General features: G+C 41.9%; 2 protein-coding genes across 3 annotated transcripts in view; one reads left to right on the forward strand and one right to left on the reverse strand.

The window, feature by feature from the left end:
* The window catches only part of LOC139415157 (inositol-trisphosphate 3-kinase A-like), a 54,608-nt gene extending 46,448 nt beyond the window's left edge, over window positions 1–8,160 (reverse strand). Inside the window, exons 1-2 of the mRNA XM_071163026.1 lie at window positions 7,927–8,160; window positions 4,734–5,923 (exon numbers count right to left, since the gene is read on the reverse strand). Coding sequence (XP_071019127.1) covers window positions 4,734–5,792 — 1,059 coding nt within the window. The 5' untranslated portion in view covers window positions 5,793–5,923; window positions 7,927–8,160. The remainder of the gene's footprint in view (window positions 1–4,733; window positions 5,924–7,926) is intronic.
* Window positions 8,161–11,062: 2,902 nt separating this feature from the next.
* The window catches only part of LOC139415158 (atypical kinase COQ8A, mitochondrial-like), a 32,247-nt gene continuing 15,570 nt past the window's right edge, over window positions 11,063–27,739 (forward strand). The window contains exons 1-4 of one of the 2 annotated variants that reach the window (XM_071163027.1): window positions 11,063–11,191; window positions 24,868–25,025; window positions 25,490–25,879; window positions 25,974–26,040. In XM_071163027.1, coding sequence (XP_071019128.1) covers window positions 24,885–25,025; window positions 25,490–25,879; window positions 25,974–26,040 — 598 coding nt within the window. In that variant the 5' untranslated portion in view covers window positions 11,063–11,191; window positions 24,868–24,884. The remainder of the gene's footprint in view (window positions 11,192–24,867; window positions 25,026–25,489; window positions 25,880–25,973; window positions 26,041–27,739) is intronic. The other variant, XM_071163028.1, reaches the window with a different exon arrangement.

The following is a 27,739-nucleotide window of genomic DNA, read 5'->3' on the forward strand; positions in this document are numbered from 1 at the left end:
ATGGGGTTTCCAATGTGAGTCTTCCTTGTGAGTCTGGCCATTTGGATTCTGCCTGGACTTGAACTGAACTTCAATTCATGAAAATCTGTCAGGTACAACAAGAACTGGTCACAGTCCAGGAGAAAAATATCATTTAAATATGTATGTATTCTGGCATGTGAGTAATAGTATTTTTGGCATCATAATAGAATATTAGCGCAACAGTCAGTCCAACTAATGACTAATGTTATTGCACCACTGTAGAACTATTTTACAACGCTAGAGAAATACCTGCCTGCAACACAGTGCTGACAACAGCTCCTCTGGGCACTTGTTATTGGGTCTGTTACAACAGGCAACCACAAGCCTTCTGCATCTGCACTGCAGAGAACCTTGTTAGACTTCTACTCTGAGTCGCTCGCTGTAGCACGCAGGGCTCTTTCCTCCTCTGGCCGGCACAGGAAAAGGAGACACCACCGTGACATGATTTCACTGTGACATGGTTTCAGTACCCCGACCGAGCGGGTGTCACTATGCCCGGCCGCAGCCAAGAGAACCCACCTAATAAGACTGCATACAGGCCTAGTGAGCCTGGTAGCAAATCAGTTTGTTCTCCAGCAAAACTCCTCTGTTGTGTTCGTTGTCATGCCAAAATCTACTACAGCTCAATAGCACATGACAAAGGACTTGGCTAAAGCATTAGTTCTGCATCCAGGTTATAAAAAGCAACCTGAATACTTGATGCTATAAACAATAGAGCTATAAAGACCATTTAGTAAATAATATATGCCATTTAGCAGACTCTTTGATCCAAAGCAACTTACCATTCACTTGTGCATACATTTTAAATATGGGTGGTCCCAGGAATTGAACCCACTATCCTTGTGTTACAAGCGCCATACTCTACCAACTGAGCCACAGAGGACCACAATGTAAGTAAGCTATAATAAGCCAATATATAATGAACCTTTCAATCATACGCTTCCTTTACTTTTGTTGTTGGGATTGGGAAACCTCATTGGTACAGAGGCAAGTAGACAGCTCCTGTCTTAATAGGAGCTGTTATAATGTCGTAGGTTTGGTGTAGTACGTACTTCAGTAGTTGTCATCATTTTAGTCTAATGTATACTTCTCCGGACCCACGCTGACTACAGAACGGCACTCAAGCCATAGGCCTGAGATGTAGGGAAACTCCCACAGGAGTGACACAACCTGTCCAAATGCACCTCTGTGATTGGGACAGGAAGGGGATAGATGCTAGAACATGTTGAAGTGTTTTGAAGAGCTGAGGTTTTCAGTGTGTGAGCGTAAACAAGGATACCTGCCCAGGGACATTCCATTCTGCGATAATCAACCCTATCAAAAGTAAACCAAATCTTAAGGAATGATCTTGTCTTCTGAGGAACATGCTGCCTTTCCCTATTGGACACTGTTCTTCACTGTCTTCCTGTCTCTCTCTCTCTTTCTCTTTCTCACATGTATAGTACAGAGAGAATACCAGTGCATGACAGATGACATCTCTCACTAAGCTTCTGTTTCTTTCTCTAATAGCAAAGCATATTAAATCCTGCCAAGAAAGCCCTTAAAGGTGTGTGTTATAAGGATGTTGTAACATGGTAGCCTCTTTTTAAATGATTACAAACATATTCCTGCTGGATTCCTCTTCCAGGGAACTTTCCGTGAACTTTGATCAAATCAAATCAAAATGTATTTGCCACATGCGCTGAATACAACAAGTGTAGACTTTACCATGAAATGCTTACTTACAAGCCCTTAACCAACAGTGCAGTTCAAGAAGAAGAACATATTTACCAAGTAGGCTAAAATAAAAAGTAACACAATAAGAATAACGAGGCTATATACAGGGGGCACTGGTACCGAGTCAGTGTGCAGGGGTACAGGCTAGTTGAGGTAATCGGTACATGTAGGTGGAGCGAAGTGACTATGCACAGGTAACAAACAAACAGCGAGTAACAGCAGTGTACAAGAGGGGGAGTGTCAATGTAAATTGTCCGGTGGCAATTTTTATGAATTGTTCAGCAGTTTAATGGCTTGGGTGTAGAAGCTGTTGAGTTGGGAAGAGAAGTGACGAAGACATTCCAGGGAATGGACAAGGTTCAACTACAACAGTACTGTCCCAAACTAACAATCACATAAAACTTTTGAATTTGTCCGAATAAAGAAGATACTATACAGTGATGAACTTGATGAGCAAGAAGAGAGAATACAGGTAACTTCTTCTATTTCAGATCAACAAAATAATGTAGCCCTAGTCCTAGAGGGTCTTGATCTTTTTACACAGTTATCCTGTTATTTCTCAGTTATCCTGTTATTTACACAGTTATCCTGTTATTTCTCAGTTATCCTGTTATTTACACAGTTATCCTGTTATTTCTCAGTTATCCTGTTATTTACACAGTTATCCTGTTATTTCTCAGTTATCCTGTTATTTACACAGTTATCCTGTTATTTCTCAGTTATCCTGTTATTTACACAGTTATCCTGTTATTTCACAGTTATCCTGTTATTTACACAGTTATCCTGTTATTTACACCATTATCCTGTTATTTACACAGTTATCATGTTATTTACAGTTATCCTGTTATTTACACAGTTATCCTGTTATTTACACCATTATCCTGTTATTTACACAGTTATCATGTTATTTCACAGTTATCCTGTTATTTACACAGTTATCCTGTTATTTACACCATTGTCCTGTTATTTACACAGTTATCATGTTATTTACAGTTATCCTGTTATTTACACAGTTACCGTGTTATTTACACAGTTATCCTGTTATTTACACCGGTATCCTGTTATTTACACAGTTATCGTGTTATTTACAGTTATCCTGTTATTTACACAGTTATCCTGTTATTTACACAGTTATCCTGTTATTTACACAGTTACACCCAGTTAATCTAATTGTAAAGTAGAATGAATACATTGTAATGTAGCATGAATACATTGTAAAGTAGCATGAATACATTGTAAAGTAGAATGAATACATTGTAAAGTAGCATGAATACATTGTAAAGTAGCATGAATACATTGTAAAGTAGAATTCAATCTAATAAATCCCTTTATAAAACCAAATATGCCCTTTCAAGCTGAGTTAATTTCTCCTGTCTACACTCCAGACACCTTATCCACCTATTTGAGCTCACTGCAAGAGATCAGTTACAGATCAGTGTATCATAAAGTGCAAGAAAATATCTCTCATTATTAAGCAGAGGTCTCCTAGGTGATGGTTCTGCCATCACGTAGCTTGCTACATGCATCTTCCCTTTTTCTGAGACTTACACTTTTCTCAGACATAGGCCAGAAATGATAGAGAGAGGGCTGCCTCGCTGTCATGGATACATCAAAGCAAGACATTCCTCTCCAAAGCAAATCTGTTACAGTGTAAACAGCCTTCACAAAACCAGCGCAGTTCCATCCACTTAACTTCAAGGCTATCTTGGCCATCTTGGCCTTGCCGCTTTGCTCTGCATTCACATATTTATTTTGTTTGCTATCGCCAGGCCAGATGGGCACAATGAAGTGTTTTGATTCCGGTGTTTATACCAGATAAGACATCACATGGATCTCCTGGCCACAGGAGGTTGGTGGCACCTTAATGGGGGAGGACAGGCTCGTGGTAATGACTTGGGCGCAATGAGTGGAATGGCATCAAATACATCAATCTAGAGGAGAAAGAAACGCACACCTATTTAGGCAAGGTGCTGGCTAGCGGAGTAGAACCCTTGAAAAATGAAAGGAGAGCCGCACACTCTAGGAGCTCAGATGCAATAATTGAATAACTTAATATCCAACGTCTCCATCAGGGCATGGTTTCCATGTGGTTGATGCCATTTCATTCGCTCCGTTCCAGACATTATTATGAGCCGTCCTCCCCTCAGCAGCCTCATGTGCACCTGGAGCACATCCCGTATGTCATGTAGGACCCATTATCCTGCTACTTTAGTATGCCACTGAAGGCCTGTGTCTGTGTGCTCCAGCTGCATGACGGTAACCAGTGACGCATCTCAGACGTAGAGTCAGAGTCAGACGTAGACAGGCCAAGGAGGTTTCTATAAGATTGGAAATTATCACAGACGATTTCTGAGGTATATTGCAATTCATGTCTCAGTTCCTCCATCAGTACACACTCACCACTACAGACATTTATCGGTAATAACACTTACGGGAAGCAAATTGCGGTGCAATGTTTTGAATCATTGCCGATCGAGCAGGTGGAAATCATGGCCAAGCAAACTCTTCCAGTAATGTATACACAGCCCCCTCATTTATAAACAGTGCTTTAAGCCTCCCCTTTGAAGGCCGTTCAACAGCGCTCAGAGTCAAAGTGTCTGAGGCCGACGACGGGGACACAGAAGTACCTTTGTTTGTGAGAATGTCAACCGGTCCTCAGGGAGGATGCCGACCGGTTTGTTGCAAGAGCGCCGTATGACAAAGAGCTTGGTGAAGAGAGGCCCTCTAACGAACGTAAAAGTTCATTTAGAGATGGGAGAGTCGGCCCTAAATGCGTGCTCTTAAATGTGGCGAAACGGAATTCTCCAATTATTCCAAAGCTTTCTTAAACATTTTTATTATCAACTTCAGTCCCTATTCCATTGAACAATAAACCAAATGTAAGCCAAAACTCATTCAATGTGAAAGAGAGGTTGAATTGATGACAAAGTAAACAAAGTAAAGTGACAAAGTAAATCCTATTTTACTTTGTTCCTTAATGAAAGTGTGTTACTCACAGCTCTCTGCTGGGTGTTGAGGAAGGCAAGTGACAGTCCCTCGGCTCTATCCGGGTCGCTGGAGATGTCATCCTCTGATTCCTCCCAGGAGGAGGAGAAGCCTGTGGAGGAAGCTGAGGAGGAGGACAGCTTCCTCAAGCCTCGGGTTGACCCGGGGCTCTGCTGGGGCTCACTGCCCGGATCACAGCCTTCTCCCTGGGCCTCCATCCCGTGGTCGGTGACTATGACGGCTGGGATGGTGGTCCCCACTTCTGGGTAGCTCCCCTCCCTGCTGGCCCAGGGTGCTTGTGGCTGGGTTTCCGTTGGCTCTGCTCCTGCCTTTGTCAGGCAGGTCTGGGCCCACTCCACAGGGTGCTCGCTGTTGCTGCCTGCCAAGAAGCTGCCAACCCCCAGTGAACTTGGGGAATAACTGCCTGCTGAACTGTCAGCTTGGGCCCAAGTTCCTGCTGATTTGTTCACAAGCAGACTGCCCTGTTCCGTATTTGGGTCAGTCGTGTTATTTTCCACTCTGCCGTTCCCTGTTACTCCCTCCTCCAAGCAGAGACACCCTTTCCCATTCTGGAGCTCCTTGGAAATGCTTGGAGGGCAGTCTCTCTGTGGGGGGTTAGGGGGAGGCACCTCGGCGGGCTGGCTGGGCTTGGAGGCTGGGACTGTTCTGCACGGGCCCCTCAAGATGTGGGCCTCAAACAGACCCACCTTTTTGTTGACCTCCACATTCAGGAGCTCCTGGTGGATCTGCAGGAGCTGCACCGTGCGCTTCACCTCCCAGTTGGGGGCCTCATCATCTCCATTGTTGCTGAGCCGGCGGACGCAGTTGCCCACGATCTCCCCCAAGGTTTCAGGGTGGCGGCAGGGGGAGCGGGCCCTGGGGCTGCTGGGGCCTGGAGAGGAGGGGGAGACGAAGGAGCCCCCAGGGGAGCCAGGAATCAGGCTACCAGGGCTGTAGTAGGTGGAACGGTTTGGCACATGCAGCACAGACCTCCCAGTCCGAGGGCTGCTCGCACTCGTCAGATTGTTGCCATTCATCATAATCAGACTGCTCAGGGCATAAGCAGCCATAGTATCAGGCTGGCACTGTCAGTATGGGCTCCCATCTAGCCCTAGTCCTGGTTGCTGCTCTGGTGTCTACACCCCACCATAGCATTTGGTGGGGTATGTGAGAGGAGAGGTGGAATTCCCTGCTGAATCTTCTATGGAGGAGAGTTGTTGAAGAGGAAAAACAAAACACAGACAGAAAAGGCTTCAATAAAGGCTGTGATTTTATGCCCTGCATTTTAATAAGAATAACATTTATTTCCCCCACTGGTGCGTGTGGACTTTCACTTTGATCTACAAATATTATCCAGCAAATCCCTCACAACGGTAGCATTCCTTCCCAAAGCAAGGCGGATAACTTGCCTATTTACAAGATACAAATCAATGTTCTAAGAAATAATAATGTGTTTGCTTTTTCTCTAGCTAAGAAAATACCCAAAGTTGAACTTTTTCTACTTAAAATCTACTGTAGATAATGAGACACAATAATAGATTTACTTGTTGCCTTTAGTATTAGAGAGAGAAAGCAACAAACCATATCAGTATTCACTGTAATGTATTCACTGTACATTTGTTATGTGTGTGGACCCAAGAAAGAGTAATGGGGATCCCTAATGAATAGAAATACCCTGGATCAGAAGCCAGAATAACATCAACCCTGGTGAATGTATGTCACACAAACAAAACATTGACTTAACATTTCAAAATGAGTTCCCATCAACTTTACCACACAGACTTGGGTTTGGGATTTTCACGTGAATGATGTAGGTTCTAGATTAGTTTTAGTTGCTTTGAAAATGACACACTTCTCCATACAGTAGATTTTTACACTGACATACCTTGCAGAAAATACTATTGTTCACCTCAAACTGAAATGTCGGTTAACGTGGCATAATGCTTCAATAACAGCAGCAGTGTGGCTCCCCACACAATCCCCAACATCAGCCCACAGCATGGTGAGGGTCTGGAGGCAGAGAAGGGGGGGCCGAGCCAGGCAGGAGATGTCAGCCAACATTAAAGTGGACCAAGTAAGAAGAGAAACAGGCATTCACAGGGACACCATTGTGCCTGTGGCCAGGTGCCTGGGCGGGTCAGTTTCTGTCTACCTAGCACCTATTTTTCCCAGTCAGACCCACACTGCTCAGAGGCAAAGTGACACTTCCAGTATCTATGGAGTAGCGCCTGTGATGGTTCCCATGAACCCCCCATGCTGGTCAGCACTGACTAACTGAACTCCCTGGCTGTCTTTCTATGACCTGGCATTTCCATCGAAATTAGGGAAAAAATAGTAACGGAAAAAAACATGAGGATGTGCCAATCAATGATAAGATACATCGGGTCCATACAACACATTTACTGTGGCGACTGTATTTCATTTGGATATTATCAAACTAATATTCGATGATTTACAAGTTACGTTTGTTGTGATTATATATTTTTCAACTTTGACAATAATTGGTTCACATGGCATAAAGCAAACGCTCTCCAGTACAATAAGCACGTGGTGATCTAACGTTACTCTAGCTGCCATGTGGATTTTACTGCAAGCTCAATTTGACAATGTTGTTATAACGCATACTGGGATTCAATCATTACCATTATGACATTCTTTAGCGAATCGACTTGAGCTACTCTTAATCTAATAGCAAAAAGAAATCAATAGCAAACGTGCAGAAGTTGATAAGCCTTATGCTAATTAGTAACTATCATGAGTAATATTTTCTTTGACCTTGTTTGAAATAATAACAACACTAATCCAAATATGTATTATTATTGTTATCATCATCATCATCATTATCCCCAGCATCGTCATCATCACCATCATCATCATCATCTGGGCTATATCTTTACAGTTGAAACATTGTTATAACCAAGTAACAACTTGTTGATGTTACTCCGTTGTGCGCAATTAATATTGTTGTGTTATTTCCTTGTTGCCAATAGTTACGTAGAGTGCCTATAACGTATTTCTTATTCACAATACTATTTTTGTGAACAGTGTAGGTGTAAATAAAGGCAAACAAGCTTTAATATAAAGAGCGTTTAATCTAAATAGATTTTACCCACGCAGCTAAATTTTTATTTATGCTGACACCTTGCTTGGAAAATTTGAATGACACTAAACATACTCATTGGAGATGGTAAGTGCAAGTCTTACCTTGTACTGACAGACACCTCGTCCTAATAGGAGTCCTGCTATATCGAACCCGTGGCTGTCCAACCCTCAAAAGCCGTTCAGAATGTCTACAGCACTGAGTGCAATTCAGCGCGATTCAGAACACTAAACATCTCTTAAATTAAGCGGATTTCACATAGCACACAATCTCCTTATTCCCTCACAAGCAAAAGGAAGGCCAGTTCAAGTATAAATAAACTTTTTCTCCCACAGCGTGTCCAAAATACTTGCTCTTATGACCCCTTGACTTCTTCAACCCTTCGCTTTGGCGTAGTACTAGGCCGTTGTTTGCTTAGTGTACTTCAAAAAGCAGGAAGGAAGTAGACGCTTACATTAATTTCTACGCAACAAGCAGCTTTTCCCTCAATTCTCCAATTGCCTAGCGAAGAATAAAGCTCGATACGCACACAGCCTTGAGTTTTGACTTCAACGACGACTCTGTTGTCTGGGCTAGTGTATCTGTTTGGGTCATCACATAATAAAACTTAATTGGAGTGACATTTATTCGATAAACCCAGGACAAAAGTATGATTAACTCTTCTCGTTGGTGATATTATAGGCTAATATCACAAAACATATTTAATATCATGTAGGACCAACCATTTCTGCATGTTTTTTTTGTTGTTGTTTTTTTTCTGCATCGTTTGTATAGCCACAAACCATGCAACAGATGGCGTTTTACCTGTCAATATAACGAAATGTTATCAAACAGTGTTTTAATTGCTTTATTTGGCTTACTGGTTTTACAGCAACTGTTATATTTAATAAATATTATATAATATAGGCTTACCTACAGTAAATATACCTACAGTAGGCTAAATATTAGCATTTTACAACATGATAATATAATGTCCTGCCTGTGCTCTTACCACATATTTACCATATTGCTTGTATTTGCTTTTGCCTTATGCTTGTGGCTCTAGGGGTAAGTGGTCAATATGGTCATTCCTCTAATGGCTCATCAACCAGCTTATCAAATCCGACCATACATTAATTATTCTAGTTTGTCTTGTAGGCAAGTTGTTTAAATGTCTCAATTGTACTTAGAAAAATGGATAATTCATAATTATGTATTTTACTCGTATGATATCAATGACCATTTTAACCTTTTTGAAAGCAACTGTAGTAGCCTACCACACAAGGTACATTGTGCACAATGTGTGTGAACAGATCTTTGTAAAATGCAATCAGCCATTTGCTGTTAAAATGTCATTACTCACCCACGGAAATTCCACCCCATGACTTCGTAGATTAGCAGCCAAACAAATGACAATTTCGTAGAATGAAAAGAAGTGTGTCAGCTGGCAGAATAAACTGGATGGAAGATACAGTACAACACTAGTGGCCTTTCTGATTTGAATGGGCCCGGCTGCCTGATAGGCTGTATGAACATCTATATTTCATCCCCTACGATTTCAGACCAGGTTAAGTCATTGTGGCTGTGAAATGAACATGATTGCCTCATGTTTGACTATATTAGTGTCTGTTTATGCACAATGTCCAGCTTGCAGCCCCACACAACTCTGACACTTTTATGAAGTTACTAAGGAGAGAACCTTTACACACGCTTTAGACACATAGTCACAGATCTACTGTGGTGTACACTTCATCAGAACAACATAAAAATAGACATTTCTGATGCCAAGAAAGTCAGATTGTATTAAACCACAGCACATAAACACTGGAAAAAAGGTGTGGAACGATGAATTTTGATGTAAATGTTTGCATATGCACATGTGTGTGATGTGCATGTTTACAGACACATGTGTATGTGTGTGTGTGTGTGTGTATGCACCTTACAAATGGTCATAAACATTAAATTAACTTTCTAATGTGTGCACCTGTCATACACAGACATCACATCATGTGACCTTTCTATGCCCCATAAGGAGGGTATCATGAGGTGAACTTTGAGACAATAGCCCTGTGTGTCAATAAAGACCACATGGAAAGCTATGGCTGCAGGGCACTACCCAGATCTGTTGTTGACTGAGGTAGAGAAACACAATCTATATCTGTCCCTGACCTATGCAGATGTTGGTGGTCATCATTTGTCAAATGTCAGATAAAGTGCACTGTGCATGGTCTCTCTTTTAACTATTAACAATACATGTTACGGAGGCTGACTTTATCCTGTGATTGATCAAATAAAGAAAATAAATGCCAGAGTGGAGAGGGCTTGTAATTCAAATTGTCAACTGCCTGAATGATAGCCATATTGATGATAAGACATTCTATAGATCAACAACAGATTATGGTTCATGAAGCTGTTATGGCTACTGCATCAAGAAAGATTCAGATGATGAACTCTATAAATAGACTAGATACAAATATGAACTGAATGAAAACGTGTAGTCCAATTCCCGAAATTCTTCAACAGTTATTGTTCTCGCAACTATATTTTACAAAGGTGATGTAATTTGCCCGTCACGTACGCCATCTCTTGACTGATATTGGTACAGCAAATGTGTAAACGTTATTAGAAGAGGAAAACTTTCGAAAAACCACCAGCAGGCGGCGGTAAATATTCAAAATAAAAACCTGTCTTTTAAAAATTGCAAATCAAATGTATTTATAAAGCCATTTTTACATCAACAGATGTCACAAAGTGCTTGTGCAAAAACCCAGCCTAAAACCCCAAAAAGCAAGCAATGCAGATGTAGAAGCACGGTGGCTAGGATAAACTCCCTAGAGAGGCAGGAGCCTAGGAAGAAACATACAGAGGAACCAGGCTATGAGGGTATAATTTAATTTGATGGTCTTCTAGACTACTACATTCCTGTAAGACAACTAATACAATCAATTGATCCTCTGTGACTTGTATCTCTCTAATAGACACGTTTAGTTTGTGAAATGTGACTTTTTTGGTACATGATACATGATAGCTATTCTCATGTGTAAACTGTACGTGGTTAAAAGTAGCTTCTTTATTTTTCTGTCCAGAGCAAAGACCTCCCTTTCAAAAGGGTTCTGACTTTTCACTGGCTTTAAACTTGGAGAGTACACCCTTTTCTTGGAAGATTGGCCAATGAGGGATCAGGATTCAGTCACCACCTCTCCAAAACCTGCTTCGCTTATCGCACGACCAATAGGAGGTGTTTAGGGGCGGGGTAAAAGCACTCTCACAATCACGGTTTAGCGTAGGTAAACAGTGTTTACCTCATGGTGGAAGACAAGACACACTGTTTAGGCCTTTGGGGGACGAGGTAGCATTGAAAAGACAACCAGACATTCGCAATTACTGGGGGTAAGTGTATTATTTTCCATATTACAAGTAGCAAAATGGAATAAATACGTATTAATTTGACAATTTGGACATTGCAGCATTGGCGAAATAAAACACATCTAATCTGCCTTGAAACGTGACCTAATTCTCAACTCCACGATATGTAGCTATTGTAACTAGCTACATCACGTCTGAGTTCAGAATAGCTGGCCAATGTTATCAGAATAGCTTTATAGTTTATCCTAATGTCGGTGAACACAAACAGCCTAACGTTAGATAGTTTACTTACGTCATGCCGAAATATTTTATGCAAGTCTTTGACGAAATCCAAACATTTTTACTGGCCACTTCACCTGCTTAGTCGATGTTGTTGTTTGCCTGTTTGTCTAGACTCAGTCATGATGCACAGTGGAAGTAATACCACATGTAACTAACTGGCATCAAACTTTCATGTGCGCCAGAAAGCAAGCGCCCAGTTAAAGTCGGAATCTTCTGGCTAATGCATTCTCTGCTAGCTGGTGTGACATTTGGCCAACAGTAGGTCATTTGTGCACATTTTCCTGCATGCATTTCAATCAGCTTGTATACGTGAATAACAACTGTGTTTTGAAGCAGTCCGTTTCCATAATAGGCAGAGTAATCACACCTTGACTACTGTTCAGTCGTGTGGTCAGGTGCCACAAAAAAGGACTTAGGACAATTGCAATTGGCTCAGAACATGGCAGCACGGCTGGAGAGATTGACTTCATCACTACTTTCGTTTATTACATGTTGAATGCACCAAGCTATCTGTCTAAACCGCTGGCACACAGCTCAGACACCCATATATACTCCACAAGAAATGTCACAAGAGGTCTATTCACAGTCCCCAAGTCCAGAACAGACACACAGTACTACATAGAGCCATGAATACACGGAACTCTATTCCACATCAAGTAACTGATGCAAGCAGTAAAATTAGATTAAAAATAAAACAGATAAGAAAGACCTTATGGAACAGCAGGGAATGTGAAGCAACACAAACATTGGCACAGGCACACACACGATAACATACGTACACATGGATTTAGTACTGTAGATATGTGGTTGTGGTAGGGGCCTGAGGGCACAAAGTGTGTTGTGAAATCTGTGAATGCAATGTTTTTAAAATTGTATAAACTGCCTTAATTGTGCTGCACCCCAGGAAGAGTAGCTGCTCCTTTGGCTAATGGGGATCCAAAATAAATACAAATCATTAAGAAGAATCATCTACGCTATATTGGTAGTTTTGCCTGAAGGACAAAGCTTTGTCAATGGTCACAAAGTTCAGGGCTAGAAGAGGAGCTCAGCTGGCCCATAAACAACATTCTGTACCAGTGTCAGTCGTGCCACATGCAGACTACATGCCTGGCTATTTTCAAAGTGGAGGACTACCTACCAGTATGTGTCTGCAAATAGGCTACATTAAATGTGTATGCATTATTAAAATAGCCAGATACTATTTGTCCTTTACTATCAGTGAAATGAAATGGATACAATGCATTGTACAGTGTGAGGACATTGAATTGTACAGTACAAGCTTTGAATGTCATACTGTAAAGCAGATAGTTTGCTTGATTGGGTTGTTAACCAACTGCATTGCCTTCTTTTCATGGTTTGTAACTTTAAATTCTGGATTTAATAGCTGTCTCGTATTCTAATCAATGGTTGCTTTTATCAATGTGATCAATAGAGAAAGCAGTGGCCTACTTAATGCAATCATATCCAATCATACTGTAGTTGCAGATTAAATCTCATGTTGATTTTGGTGCAGAGGCCACCTCAAGGAGAGAGAGAGAGAGCTATCTTGTTATGTTGAACATCAAGTGGCAGCTATGGTATGTGCTATAGGTCAAGGTCCATTCCAAGGTGTCATTAGATTAGATTGATGGCATGTAGGCCTCCCGAGTGGCGCAGCGGTCTAAGGCACTGCATCTCAGTGCTGGAGGCGTCACTACACACTCTGGTTCGATTCCAGGCTGTATCACAACCGGCCGGGATTGTCCCATAGGGTGGCGCACAATTGGCTCAGCATCGTTAGGGTTTGGCCGTGGAAGGCCGCCATTGTAGATAAGAGTTTGTTCTTAACTGACTCTCCATGTCTGGTGAGTATGCAGCAGTATGCACCAACGTTGTGAACAGAGTGCCCCATGGTGGACGTGGAGTTACGGTATGGGCAACCATACTCCAACAGACAAAATTGCATTTTATCGATGGCAATTTGAATGCACAGAGCTCATTGTATTTGGCTGCTCTTCATAATCACTTTTTCACCCTGGCTTCCGCTATCTGATATGTCCTGTTGTTTACACTCACACTCAAGTAGCCTATCTATCTCATGAGGAGAGGCCATTGTTGCCGTGCAGAGCTAGGCACGTGCGCTCTTAGACTGGCAGGAACAGTAGGAAAATTGTGGTGATATATTGGATAGTAGTGTAGGTGAATGTAAACAGCACAAATGTGGAAGATAACAATTTCCACTGCTAAAAATATTGTCTTCAGTTAGACAAGCTGTTCCTCTTTATCAAATGGGAACTTGCACAATTCAGTCTTTTATTACATAATTAACTGTAGCTTGGCAATATCCTTATGTTTTGCAACAGATTGACACAAACACATTCCTTCTCTGAATACCAATGTGCATGTGAATCAGGCTCTGACCTACAGACTGCTTTCAATTAATTGTCTTACAAAAACATTAATTTACCTCAGGAATAAGCCACTCAATAATCCTTTGGTATTCTTTTTAATTAGACCTCTGGTTAATACAGTCCCAAAATGTTTTGCATGTCAGCAGTCAAGTTTTCAAGCTATATGTTGCGTTCAAAAAAACTGGGAACTCGGAAATCTCAGACTTCAGTGCATTCAAGACAACTGGGGAATCTGGGAATAAAAAGGTGCTCTGACTGAGAAAAATTGTTTTGAACGGAGAACCAACTTTTCCTTGAGCAACAAAACAACAATACATCCTATTGGTCCAAAAGCCGTTGTGTTGAGGCTTGGCATCACCCATACAGCTGTAAGAAATAGGCCTACTGAATAACTAGGCTAAATCATAAAGCAGTGGAATGCTATGGCACTCCCACATGCCTGGCCTAAACAGGTTCATTGTGAGTTGAACTGCCAAGGTACAGAAAGGTGTTTCCTCCTACTCCCTTTGAATCACCCTCAGCGGGTTGGGAACAACCGGATGCATCTGGTTTTCAAGGTAAGTTGACGTTCTGGACGTTAACAAGGCGACACTCCACAGCATTTCACTTGCATTTGTGAATAATAATAGTATAGTAGTATCACATTTATAGTCCAATAAATGCTGCAGTAGCAGTTTTAAGTATTTCTGCCGTTTTGTTTCATAGCTGGTACATTATTTGCACAAAATCAAAACTATGAATCCTATATAGCCTATTCCACTTCGTGCTGGGGCTGTGCGCAAGTGAAGAGCTGCTCACATACATAAAAGTTAATTTTAATTTACTTGAACTGTTTCTTGACTATTTGCATTATTTTGTTCAAGTTAGGTTGTTTGTCTATTTGAGTTTCAACTGCTAGGGAAGAGAAGACAACGCTTCTACTAGACCAGACTCGATCTCACAGGCACAAACATGTCGTGTCGCGCTACCCTCTCGCCCTTAAACATCTGGGAAATTTTGGTTAAAAGACACACACAAATTAAATTAAACAATATACCATGTTACTAGTAATATATGAATTGTTTTAAAAACATTACAAAGCATGCTCATCTGTTTTTTGTGTATTATGTTGGTGTAATTTTAGCAGGGTAAAATATATATATTGTTTCATCTACCTGCCACAGTGGCTGGTGGACCAAAAAGTAAATGTTATGCCCTGCTCCCTTTGTACTCTACCACAGCAGATCACACTAGTTTTACACCTCACTGTCCCTTTGTACTCTACCACAGCAGATCACACTGGTTTTACACCTCACTGCTCCCTTTGTACTCTACCACAGCAGATCACACTAGTTTTACACCTCACTGCTCCCTTTGTACTCTACCACAGCAGATCACACTAGTTTTACACCTCACTTCTCCCTTTGTACTCTACCACAGCAGATCACACTAGTTTTACACCTCACTGCTCCCTTTGTACTCTACCACAGCAGATCACACTAGTTTTACACCTCACTGCTCCCTTTGTACTCTACCACAGCAGATCACACTAGTTTTACACCTCACTGCTCCCTTTGTACTCTACCACAGCAGATCACACTAGTTTTACACCTCACTGTCCCTGAGTCAGATTATTTACTGCAAACCTACTCGTAGTTACACTGCATACAACCACTTTTTATATCTATCTGGTGTCACAGCAGCTCACAGTAGTTTTACACCTCACTGTCCCTTTGTACTCTACCACAGCAGATCACACTGGTTTTACACCTCACTGTCCCTTTGTACTCTACCACAGCAGATCACACTAGTTTTACACCTCACTGCTCCCTTTGTACTCTACCACAGCAGATCACACTAGTTTTACACCTCACTGCTCCCTTTGTACTCTACCACAGCAGATCACACTGGTTTTACACCTCACTGTCCCTTTGTACTCTACCACAGCAGATCACACTAGTTTTACACCTCACTGTCCCTTTGTACTCTACCACAGCAGATCACACTAGTTTTACACCTCACTGCTCCCTTTGTACTCTACCACAGCAGATCACACTGGTTTTACACCTCACTGTCCCTTTGTACTCTACCACAGCAGATCACACTAGTTTTACACCTCACTGTCCCTTTGTACTCTACCACAGCAGATCACACTAGTTTTACACCTCACTGCTCCCTTTGTACTTTACCACAGCAGATCACACTAGTTTTACACCTCACTGTCCCTTTGTACTCTACCACAGCAGATCACACTGGTTTTACACCTCACTGCTCCCTTTGTACTCTACCACAGCAGATCACACTAGTTTTACACCTCACTGCTCCCTTTGTACTCTACCACAGCAGATCACACTAGTTTTACACCTCACTTCTCCCTTTGTACTCTACCACAGCAGATCACACTAGTTTTACACCTCACTGCTCCCTTTGTACTCTACCACAGCAGATCACACTAGTTTTACACCTCACTGCTCCCTTTGTACTCTACCACAGCAGATCACACTAGTTTTACACCTCACTGCTCCCTTTGTACTCTACCACAGCAGATCACACTAGTTTTACACCTCACTGTCCCTGAGTCAGATTATTTACTGCAAACCTACTCGTAGTTACACTGCATACAACCGCTTTTTATATCTATCTGGTGTCACAGCAGCTCACAGTAGTTTTACACCTCACTGTCCCTTTGTACTCTACCACAGCAGATCACACTGGTTTTACACCTCACTGTCCCTTTGTACTCTACCACAGCAGATCACACTAGTTTTACACCTCACTGCTCCCTTTGTACTCTACCACAGCAGATCACACTAGTTTTACACCTCACTGCTCCCTTTGTACTCTACCACAGCAGATCACACTGGTTTTACACCTCACTGTCCCTTTGTACTCTACCACAGCAGATCACACTAGTTTTACACCTCACTGTCCCTTTGTACTCTACCACAGCAGATCACACTAGTTTTACACCTCACTGCTCCCTTTGTACTCTACCACAGCAGATCACACTGGTTTTACACCTCACTGTCCCTTTGTACTCTACCACAGCAGATCACACTAGTTTTACACCTCACTGTCCCTTTGTACTCTACCACAGCAGATCACACTAGTTTTACACCTCACTGCTCCCTTTGTACTTTACCACAGCAGATCACACTAGTTTTACACCTCACTGCTCCCTTTGTACTCTACCACAGCAGATCACACTAGTTTTACACCTCACTGCTCCCTTTGTACTCTACCACAGCAGATCACACTAGTTTTACACCTCACTGCTCCCTTTGTACTCTACCACAGCAGATCACACTAGTTTTACACCTCACTGCTCCCTTTGTACTCTACCACAGCAGATCACACTAGTTTTACACCTCACTGCTCCCTTTGTACTCTACCACAGCAGATCACACTGGTTTTACACCTCACTGCTCCCTTTGTACTCTACCACAGCAGATCACACTGGTTTTACACCTCACTGCTCCCTTTGTACTCTACCACAGCAGATCACACTGGTTTTACACATCACTGCTCCCTTTGTACTCTACCACAGCAGATCACACTAGTTTTACACCTCACTGCTCCCTTTGTACTCTACCACAGCAGATCACACTGGTTTTACACCTCACTGTCCCTTTGTACTCTACCACAGCAGATCACACTAGTTTTACACCTCACTGCTCCCTTTGTACTCTACCACAGCAGATCACACTAGTTTTACACCTCACTGCTCCCTTTGTACTCTACCACAGCAGATCACACTAGTTTTACATCTCACTGCTCCCTTTGTACTCTACCACAGCAGATCACACTAGTTTTACACCTCACTGCTCCCTTTGTACTCTACCACAGCAGATCACACTAGTTTTACACCTCACTATCCCTGAGTCAGATTATTTACTGCAAACCTACTCGTAGTTACACTGCATACAACCGCTTTTTATATCTAGCTGGTGTCACAGCAGCTCACACTAGTTTTACACCTCACTGTCCCTGAGTCAGATTATTTACTGCAAACCTACTTGTAGTTACACTGCATACAACCTCTGCTTTTTATATCTATCTGGTGTCACATAATAAGTCTTGAGATTTGGATGAAAGTGCTGGAGCTGCTCTCTCTCTCTCTGCCAAACTCCAAGAGTAGGTCTTAAATCAGACTTGAAAGAGCCTGTCACTTCACTGGCATGGGTGCATCTCACTGGAACTCATAAGGAACTCATGGCTCAGTCATGGTTCCTATTACTCTATCTGATCTCAAAAGGTATCCTCACTGTGGAGAACCTGAGATACAGAACACAGTTAATGCAACCCAGACTAGACTTGTACTTATTGAGTTAGGAGAAGGGTGTGCCAATCACATGCATACTAAACAAGCCTCACATGCACTGCAGTCGTCTCAAATCATCCCCACATCCCCTAAGCACGTGCGGTCGCACACACACACATAGACACATACACACATACATTACATGCCTGTGCATTGCAATTCTACACTTTCCTCCATTTTGTTGTTTTATTTGTCATGTACAGATGTGAGAGTTGGGGTCAGGTCTGAGCAGCAAAAGGTAGGATTATTTTAGTGCCAGCCAGAAAGTCATTTTGGGAGATTTTATCTGGAGCAGAGCAGCCTGTGTTAGAAATCGACCGATTTAATTGGCATGGCCGGTTAATTAAGGCCGATTTTCAAGTTTTCATAACAATCGGTAATCGTCATTTTTGGACACCGATTATGGCCGATTACATTGCATTCCACGAGGAAACTGCGTAGCAGGCTGACCACCTGTTACGCGAGTGCAGCAAGGAGCCAAGGTAAGTTGCTAGCTAGCATTAAACTTATAAAAAACAATACATTTTCACAATCACTAGTTAAGTACACATGGTTGATTGATGATATTACTAGGTTAACTAGCTTGTCCTGCGTTGGATATAATCAATGCGGTGCCTGTTAATTTACCATCGAATCAAAGCCTACTAAGCCAATCGGGTGACGATTTAACAAAAGCACAATCGTTGCATGAATGTACCTATCCATAAACATCAATGCCTTTCTTAATATCAATACACAGAAGTATATATTTTTTAAACCTACATATTTGGTTCAAAGAAATGAATGTTTGCAGGCAATATTAACGAGGCAAATTGTGTCACTTCTCTTGCGTTCATTGCACGCAGAGTCAGGGTATATGCAACAGTTTGGGCCACCTGGCTCATAGCAAACTAATTTGCCAGAATTTTACGTAATTATGACATAACATTGAAGGTTGTGCAATGTAACAGCAATAATTAGACTTAGGGTTGCCACCCGTTCGATAAAATACGTAACGGTTTCGTATTTCACTGAAAGAATAAATGCTTTGTTTCTAAATGATAGTTTCCAGATTTGACCATATTAATGACCAAAGGCTCATATTTCTGTGTTTCATTATAATTAAATCTATGATTTGATAGAGCAGTCTGGCTGAGTGGTGGTAGGGAGCAGCAGGCTCATAAGCATTTATTCAAACAGCACTTTACTGCATATGCCAGCAGCTCTCAGCAATGCTTAAGGCACAGCGCTGTTTATGACTTCAAGCCTATCAACTCCTAAGATTAGGCTGGCAGTACTAAAGTGCACATTAGAACATCCAATAGTCAAAGGTATATGAAATACAAATGGTATAGAGAGAAATAGTCAATAATTCCAATAACTACAACCTAAAACTTCTTAACTGGGAATATTGAAGAACTGGGAATATTGAACCACCAGCTTTCATATGTTCTGAGCAAGGAACTTAAACGGTAGCTTTTTTACATGGCACAAATTGCGCTTTTACTTTCTTCTCCAACACTGTTTTTGCATTATTTAAACCAAATTGAGCATGTTTCATTATTTATTTGAGACTAAATACATTTTATTTATGTATTATATTGAAATAAAAGTGTTAATTCTGTATGGTTGTAATTGTCATTATTACAAATATATATATTTGAAGTCAGAAGTTTACGTACACCTTAGCCAAATACATTTAAACTAAGTTTATTTTTCTTTTTTTTTTTTTTACAATTCCTGACATTTAATCCTAGTCAACATTCCCTGTTTTAGGTCAGTTTGGCTCACCACTTTATTTTAAGAATGTGACATGTCAGAATAATAGTGCAGAGAGTGATTTATTTCAGCTTGTATTTCTTTCATCACATTCCCAGTGGGTCAGAAGTTTACATACACTCAATTAGTATTTAGTAGCATTGCCTTTAAATAGTTTAACTTGGGTCAAATGTTTTGGGTAGCCTTTCACAAGCTTCCCACAATAAGTTCGGTGAATTTTGGCCCATTCCTTCTGACAGAGCTAGTGTAACTGAGTCAGGTTTGTAGGCCTCCTTGCTTGCACACGCTTTTTCAGTTCTGCCCACATTTTCGATAGGATTGAGGTCAGGGGTTTGTGATGGCCACTCCAATACCCTGACTTTGTGGTCCTTAAGCCATTTTGCCACAACTCTGGAAGTATGCCTGGGGTCATTGTCCATTTGGAAGACCCATTTGCGACCAAGCCTTAACTTCCTGACTGATGTCTTGAGATGTTGCTTCAATATATCCACATTTTCCATTCTCATGATGCCATCTATTTTGTGAAGTGCACCAGTCCCTCCTGCAGCAAAGCACCCCCACAACATGATGCTGCCACCCCTGTGCTTCACGGTTGGGATGGTGTTATTCGGCTTGCAAGCCTCCCCCTTTTTCCTCCATAACGATGGTCATTATGGACAAACAGTTATATTTTTGTTTCATCAGACCAGAGGACATTTCTCCAAAAAGTACAATGTCCCCATGTGCAGTTGCAAACTGTAGTCTGGTTTTTTTTTTTAATTATGGCGGTTTTGGAGCAGTGGCTTCTTACTTGCTGAGCGGCCTTTCAGGTTATGTCGATATAGGACTCGTTTTACTGTGGATATAGATACTTTTGTATCTGTTTCCTCCAGCATCTTCACAAGGTCCTTTGCTGTTGTTCTGGAATTGATTTGCACTTTTCACACAAAAGTAAGTTTTTCTCTAGGAGACAGAACGCATCTCCTTCCTGAGTGGTATGACGGCTGAGTGGTCCCATGGTGTTTATACTTGCGTACAATTGTTTGTATAGATGAATGTGGTACCTTCAGGCGTTTGGAAATTGCTCCCAAGAATGAACCAGACTTGTGGAGGTCGACAGTTTTTTTCTGAGGTCTTGGCTGATTTCTTTAGATTTTACCATGATGTCAAGCAAAGATGCACTGAGTTTGAAGATAGGCCTTGAAATACATCCACAGGTACACCTCCAATTGACTCAAACTTCTGATAAATGATGAAAATTAGCCTGAAGTCACACAATTTTCTGGAATTTTCCAAGCTGTTTAATGGCGCAGTCAACTTAATGTATGTAAACTTCTGATCCAGTGAAATAATCTGTCTCTAAACAATTGTTGGAAAAATTACTTGTCATGCACAAAGTAGATGTCCTAACCGACTTAACAAAACCTATAGATTGTTAACAAGACATTTGTGGAGTGGTTTAAAAACTAGTTTTAATGACTCCAATCTAAGTGTATGTGAACATCCGACTTTAACTGTATATATAAAAATCACCTGATTTAAAAAAAATAAAAAAAATAATAATCTATCTTTTTTTGGTCCTCCAATAATCGGTATTGGCGTTGAAAAATCATGATCGGTCGACATCTAATGGGTGGTTTGTGTGATTTTGAGTACAGGGGAAGTCTGTCTGGCTAGTGTGCAGTAGATACTCTGTTGCCAAATGAATGAGGCCAAGTTATGGTGGTGACCTTGTTTCCAGATTTAAAATCTTGGAGTGAGGGCGCCCTGGAAATGAAATTGTATACAGTGCCTTTAGAAAGTATTCACACCACTTTACTGTTTCTTCATTTTCTTTGTCTTACAACCAGAATTGAACATTTTCTTAAATTGAGATGTTTTTTGTCACTGGCTTACACACAATACCCCATAATGTCAAAGTTAAATAATGATTTACATTTTTTTTATACAGTGGGGCAAAAAAGTATTTAGTCAGCCACCAATTTAATTGTGTGTGTGTGTGTGTGTGTGTGTGTGTGTGTGTGTGTGTGTGTGTGTGTGTGTGTGTGTAAATGAGATTTCTGTTTTTCATTTTTAATAAATTTGCTAAAAAACAACAACAACCAGACAGTCCTAGCAAAATTATTTCTTGAGAAATTTCTCTTTGCTAATGTAGCAGATCTTATCGTACTTCGTACCTGTTGCATTGTGTTTTTAAAGAAAGGACTGTCCGGCCAGTGAGCCCAGTTGATTAGTAGTTTACTCTGACGATAGACACAAGGAACCACATTAAATGTGCAGGACTCCCGAGTGGCACAGTGATCTAAGGCACTGCATCGCCGTGCATAAGGGTCACTATAGCCCCGGGTTGGATCCTAGGCTGTGTCACAGCCGGCTGACCGGAAGACCCATGAGGCGCGCACACATCAGGACATGTAGATAGTGAACTCGTACACATTTTAAATATGAAAGTAGTGAACAGTATTTCGGAGCGTGACCATGCTTGCATGTCAAAATCAGACTGGGGAGAGTTTACATTCAAGATCTCTGCCAATCAGAAAGCATGACCAATTGTATAATATGTTAATGATACAGTGCATTCGGAAAGTATCCAGACCCCTTCACTTTTTTCACATTTTGTTACGTTACAGCCTTATTCTAAAATTGTCTAAATTGTTTTGTTTTCCTGAGCAGTCTACACACACTACCTACATAATGGAAAAGCAAAAACTGCTTTTTAGAAATGTTTGCAAATGTATAAAAAATTAACTGAAATATTACATTTACATAATTATTCAAACCCTTTACACAGCTTGGCACACCTGTATTATGGGAGTTTCTCCCATTTCTTCTCTGCAGATCCCCTCAAGCTATATCAGGTTGGATGGGAAGCGTCGCTGCACAGTTATTTTCAGGTCAGGTTCAAGTCCGGGCTCTGGCTGGGCCACTCAAGGACATTCAGAGACTTGTCCCGAAGCCACTCCTGCGTTGTCTTGGCTGTGTGCTTAGGGTCGTTGTCCTGTTGGAAGGTGAACCAGTCTGAGATCCTGAGTGCTTTGGAAAAGGTTTTCATCAAGGATCTCTCTGTACTTTGCGCCGTTCATCTTTCCCTCGATCATGACTAGTCTCCCAGTCCCTGCTGCTGAAAAACATCCCCACAGCATGATGCTGCCACCACCATGCTTCACTGTAGGGATGGTATTGGCTAGGTGATGAGCAGTGACTGGTTTCCTCCAGACATGAAGCTTGGAATTCAGGCCAAATACTTCAAGCTTGTTTTAATCAGACCAGAGAATCTTATTTCTCATGGTATGAGAGTCCTTTAGGTGCCCTTTTGGTCGTGATTTTTACTGAGGAGTGGCTTCCGTCTGGCCGCTCTACCATAAAAGCCTGATTGGTGGAGTGCTGCAGAGATGGTTGTCCTTCTGGAAGGTTCTCCCATCTCCACAGAGGAACTCTGGAGCGCTTGTCAGTGTGACCATTGGGTTCTTGGTATTGTCCCTGACCAAGGCCCTTCTCTCTTGGTCGCGCTGCCAGCTCTAGAGAGTCTTGGTGGTTCAAAACTTCTTCCATTTAAGAATGATTGAGGCCACTGTGTTCTTCTACCTTCAATACTGCAAAGAAATGTTGGTACCCTTCCCCAGATCTGTGCCTCAACACAATCCTGTCTCTGAGCGCTATGGAAAATTCCTTCGACCTCATGGCTTGGTTTTTGCATTGACATGCACTGTCAACTGTGGGACCTTATACAGACAGGTGTGTACCTTTCCAAATCATGTCCAATCAATTGAATTTACCACAAGTGGACGCCAATCAAGTTGTAGAAACATCTCAAGGATGATCAATGGAAACAGGATGCACCTGAGCTCTTTCGAGCTTCATAGCAAAGGGTCTGAATACTTATATAAATAAGGTATTTCTGTTTGTTTTTTTTATTTTTTATTTATGTACATTTACAAAAATGTTTATCACCCTGTTTTTGCTTTGTCATTATGGGGTATTGTAGATTGGGGATTTGTTATTATTTTTTAATCAATTTTAAAATAAGGCTATAAATATGGAAAAAGTGAAAAGGGCTGAATACTTTCCGAATGCACTGTATGTAACTTCAACCAACCAATAAGAATACATAAACATTGAATACTTATTTCTGCTGTGTCAACCAACCATCATTTTATTTGATTTTCAATCACAGCTTAATTGTTACCCAGAAATTATATTGAGATATATATTGCAGCGTCTGACCTTTAAGGTCAGCCCAGTTTTGTAATTTACAGCAATGAGATTTGAAAAGGGCAGATATTACACTTTTCAATGGCCTTTCTCTATTTCACTCACTGCTGGAAGATACTTGCGGCTATGACTCTACAATATAACTCAAAATAATGAATAATATGGTCCGGCACTAAGAGCCAGGCAAGGGTACTTTCCATGCGAAGCCTTCTTGTTTCCCTCCAGATAATGTTACTGTAAAGCTGAAACATGCTCATGTTTGTTGTAACGTAACACCTATTATTCCCGGTGTAGCCCTGGCGTTGGAAGTCGTTACCTAAATGTTTGTTCCCTTGAGTGAAAACATGTTTAACCTTTGCGAGGTTGTCTTGGCTGTGATGAGCGTTGATAACAGCTGTGTTTTGCTGCCTGCCCGACCAGGCCCCCTCTAGTTGTTGACTGACAGCAGTGCTGACCTGGTAGCTGGCTATTAGCATGTGAGACTTAAACCTCCGCCAATGGCCTGTAGTGGTGTGACTTTCACGTCCTCCGATAGGCCATTGGTGACCATAAACGATTTTCATTCCACCAGTATGCTTAATGTCATTTCCCTTTTGTCCCGCTGTTATATTCACTATTGAATTGACATTTACTGTTATGAAGGTTTGTCTTCGATTCTACAAGAAGACTTTCAGCACAACTACTTTCAGTCCATCTAGCCTCAGACTGTTGCATGTATGTACATACTGTCGACTTTATGTAACCCCCTTTCATGTAGTCTTTCCACGTCTCTGTTCTAGGTGTGAGGGAGACCATCATGGCAGGCGACATGATGTTGGTGATGCGTGGCTTGACCAAGCTGAGCCAGGCCATCATGGAGACTCAGGCCAACACCCTGCGTAATGGAGGAGCCCAGGCCATGGCCCAGAGCATGGGAGTAGCCATGCAGAAGATGCAGGTGGGCACAGCAGGAGATGAATGGGGGTAGTGGACAACCGTGATTGTTACAAAGATTCTGTATTTTTCATTGTCAGACATTACCTCCAGTAGCCAGATCTAAAATGGATGACAGAGCTTCAGTGTCAAATAGCTTCCTATCCTTCCTTTGTGCCTAGTCTAATTTAGAGTAAGCGCAACAAAAGGTTGATTCATAGAGTTTTGTAATATTATCATGGCTGAGTTATTTGATCGGAATAGTACAATGGAGAACTAAGCCCCCACAAAGCAAAGCATGCTGGGATGTAAATACAGTTTGACTTGAGGTGAGATTTATACATTTATTTATTTCAATTTTTATCAGATGACCTGAAAATATTTTGGGCTGGTTTTTTCCCGGTCAAGAAAATCTCTGGCCCTATCCATACCAGTGAAACCACACCAAGCTCCTCATTGACCCCTTTCACTTCTGTGTATCTGTTTAAGGAGTTTGGTGGGCAGCAGCAGCAGAGTGCGTCTGATGACTTCCCAGCAGACATGGACAGCAAGTATGACTTCTCTGGAGCAGAAGGAAGCAACATGGGGGAACACGTGGGGTCAGGGTTCCGGGATGAGGGGGGCTTCTCATCGGAGAGGACAGAGAGCGCAGACGGAGCGACCAGCGGGACATACAATGGCCAGGTCTCAGTCAAGTCCAAGCTCTTTGATGGCTACAAGGACCCCAGCAGCCAGTTCTCAGGACAGATCCGTTCCTACCGATCCTATAGCGTCTACCGCTCCTATCACCAGGACCGCTCGGGGGTTGGGGGCCTCACGGCCGAGGACATGGAGAAGGCCAGGGAGGCCAAGAGGAACGAGAAACCACACAAACAAATGGTACATCTACACCTCATGTCACTGTTACCTGTGACTCCGAGATGTGCTGAGTGTGTATCTTGTCTACCATTGTGTTGTTCTGTCTCTGTTTTAGCTCAGTGAGAGGGCACGAGAGAGAAAGGTACCCGTGACACGGTTAGGGAGACTGGCCAATTTTGGAGGTAAGGCTACACATTATTTTGGTTTCTACTGTGCTCTTACAAATGTCAAGTGTATTATGTTGTTATTTTTAGGAGTGGAAGGTACTGAACATTTTATTGGATCAGTAACATGTTGCTGTTGACTACATTGCTGTGAGTGATAAGAACTTGATCCTCGTAACTTGGGAATATTGATTTGGTGACATCAGCATAGTGACAGAAATAGTGCTTTATTTCATCTTTGTTTCTTGCTTGAGCTCACCTTTTATCCCCCTTTTCATTTCATCCAAACATCACATTAAAGGAAAAGTATTGTACAACTGATCAACACATGCCAAACCTTCTCTGGTACCCAGAAACGTTTAGTGACCATCATTGCTGTAACCAGTGTCAATATTTACAATTAGAGCATGTATTTTTGAACCCTCTTACGTCATTAAGGGGGGATGGTCGATGATGAGAGCGCTCCAAGAAGGCAGAGGGACAGGGAGATTTGAATGCGGTGACCCAAGAGGGTGGATACTTTGTATTGTTTCTTTCCAGAATTCTAGGGTGGCTGGACAGAGCTAGGTGATGTGAAGGTTAGTTGTCTAGAGTGTTGTGACTACGGTGTGAACAGATGTTGGTGTCAATCAATCCCACTCTGAGCATTTCGTGTCGAGTTCTAGATGCTCTGTGCATGCTCCTGTAATGTATAAGTTGTGGTTAGGGTTGTTAGTGAGTTCTCTGAGACCTGTCCTCTTCCCTTGACAGCCAAAGGGACAGATTGAGGCTTGGAGGTTAATCTGCACTTTGACCAGTAATAGGCCTGTAAAGCAGACTGCAGATTAGCTATTAGGGAGTTCTTAACTAGTCTGCTAGTGCCAGTTAGCTTCTGCCTCTTCAGAGAGACACCTTTACTGTTATCAATCTGACCTGTACTACACTAGCATAAAGCTCCTGTTTTTTCTCAGTGTGAATGATATTTATTTTCATGGTTTTAGCAGTGTTTTATGTCATCAAAGGCCGTTTTATTTGGCTACCTGTAGATGGATAGGATGTATTGATATGGTGTTGAGAAGATCAAATTGTATTGGTCACACACACATTTAGCAGATGGTATTGCGGATGTAGCACAATTATTGTTTTCCTAGCTCCAACAGTGCAGTAATATCTAACAGTACACAATAATACACACAAATTCAAAAGTCAAAGAATGGGATGAAGAAATATAGAAATATTAGGATGAGCAATGTTGGAGTCCGGAGTATAAATATATGCTGTGTGTGTGTACAGTATTCCATCTACTACAGCTGTAGATGGGATGCAACGAGCTGTCTGTCATGTAAGCACTGATATCTGAGCGTCCCACCACATCACCTTGGTCTGTGACTGAACAGGAGGAGGACAGAGCACTACAGATGTAGGCAGCAGAGGCTGGATGAGTCAGAGCTCATGTTATGATAAAGGGAGGTAGCGGGATTAATGTGAGCAGCATCTCTAGCTGATATCCTGGTCTGGGTACAGCTGATCTCTGGGATCTGGACTGACAGACGGCTCTGGCCTGCCCCAGCCTGGGTCATCCATCTCTCTGCCAGCATGCTGCACATTTTGTGGCTGTTTGGGAGGTTATCAGATCCACGCAGCGAGCCGATACACAAGCGAGAGGAAAGCCACTTAGGTGCACCTGTTTACTCTCGGTCCATACATGGCCCTGGCACCTTCTGTATACATTACAGAG

Source organism: Oncorhynchus clarkii, chromosome 8, assembly GCF_045791955.1.
Source record: "Oncorhynchus clarkii lewisi isolate Uvic-CL-2024 chromosome 8, UVic_Ocla_1.0, whole genome shotgun sequence".
NCBI lineage: Eukaryota > Metazoa > Chordata > Actinopteri > Salmoniformes > Salmonidae > Oncorhynchus > Oncorhynchus clarkii.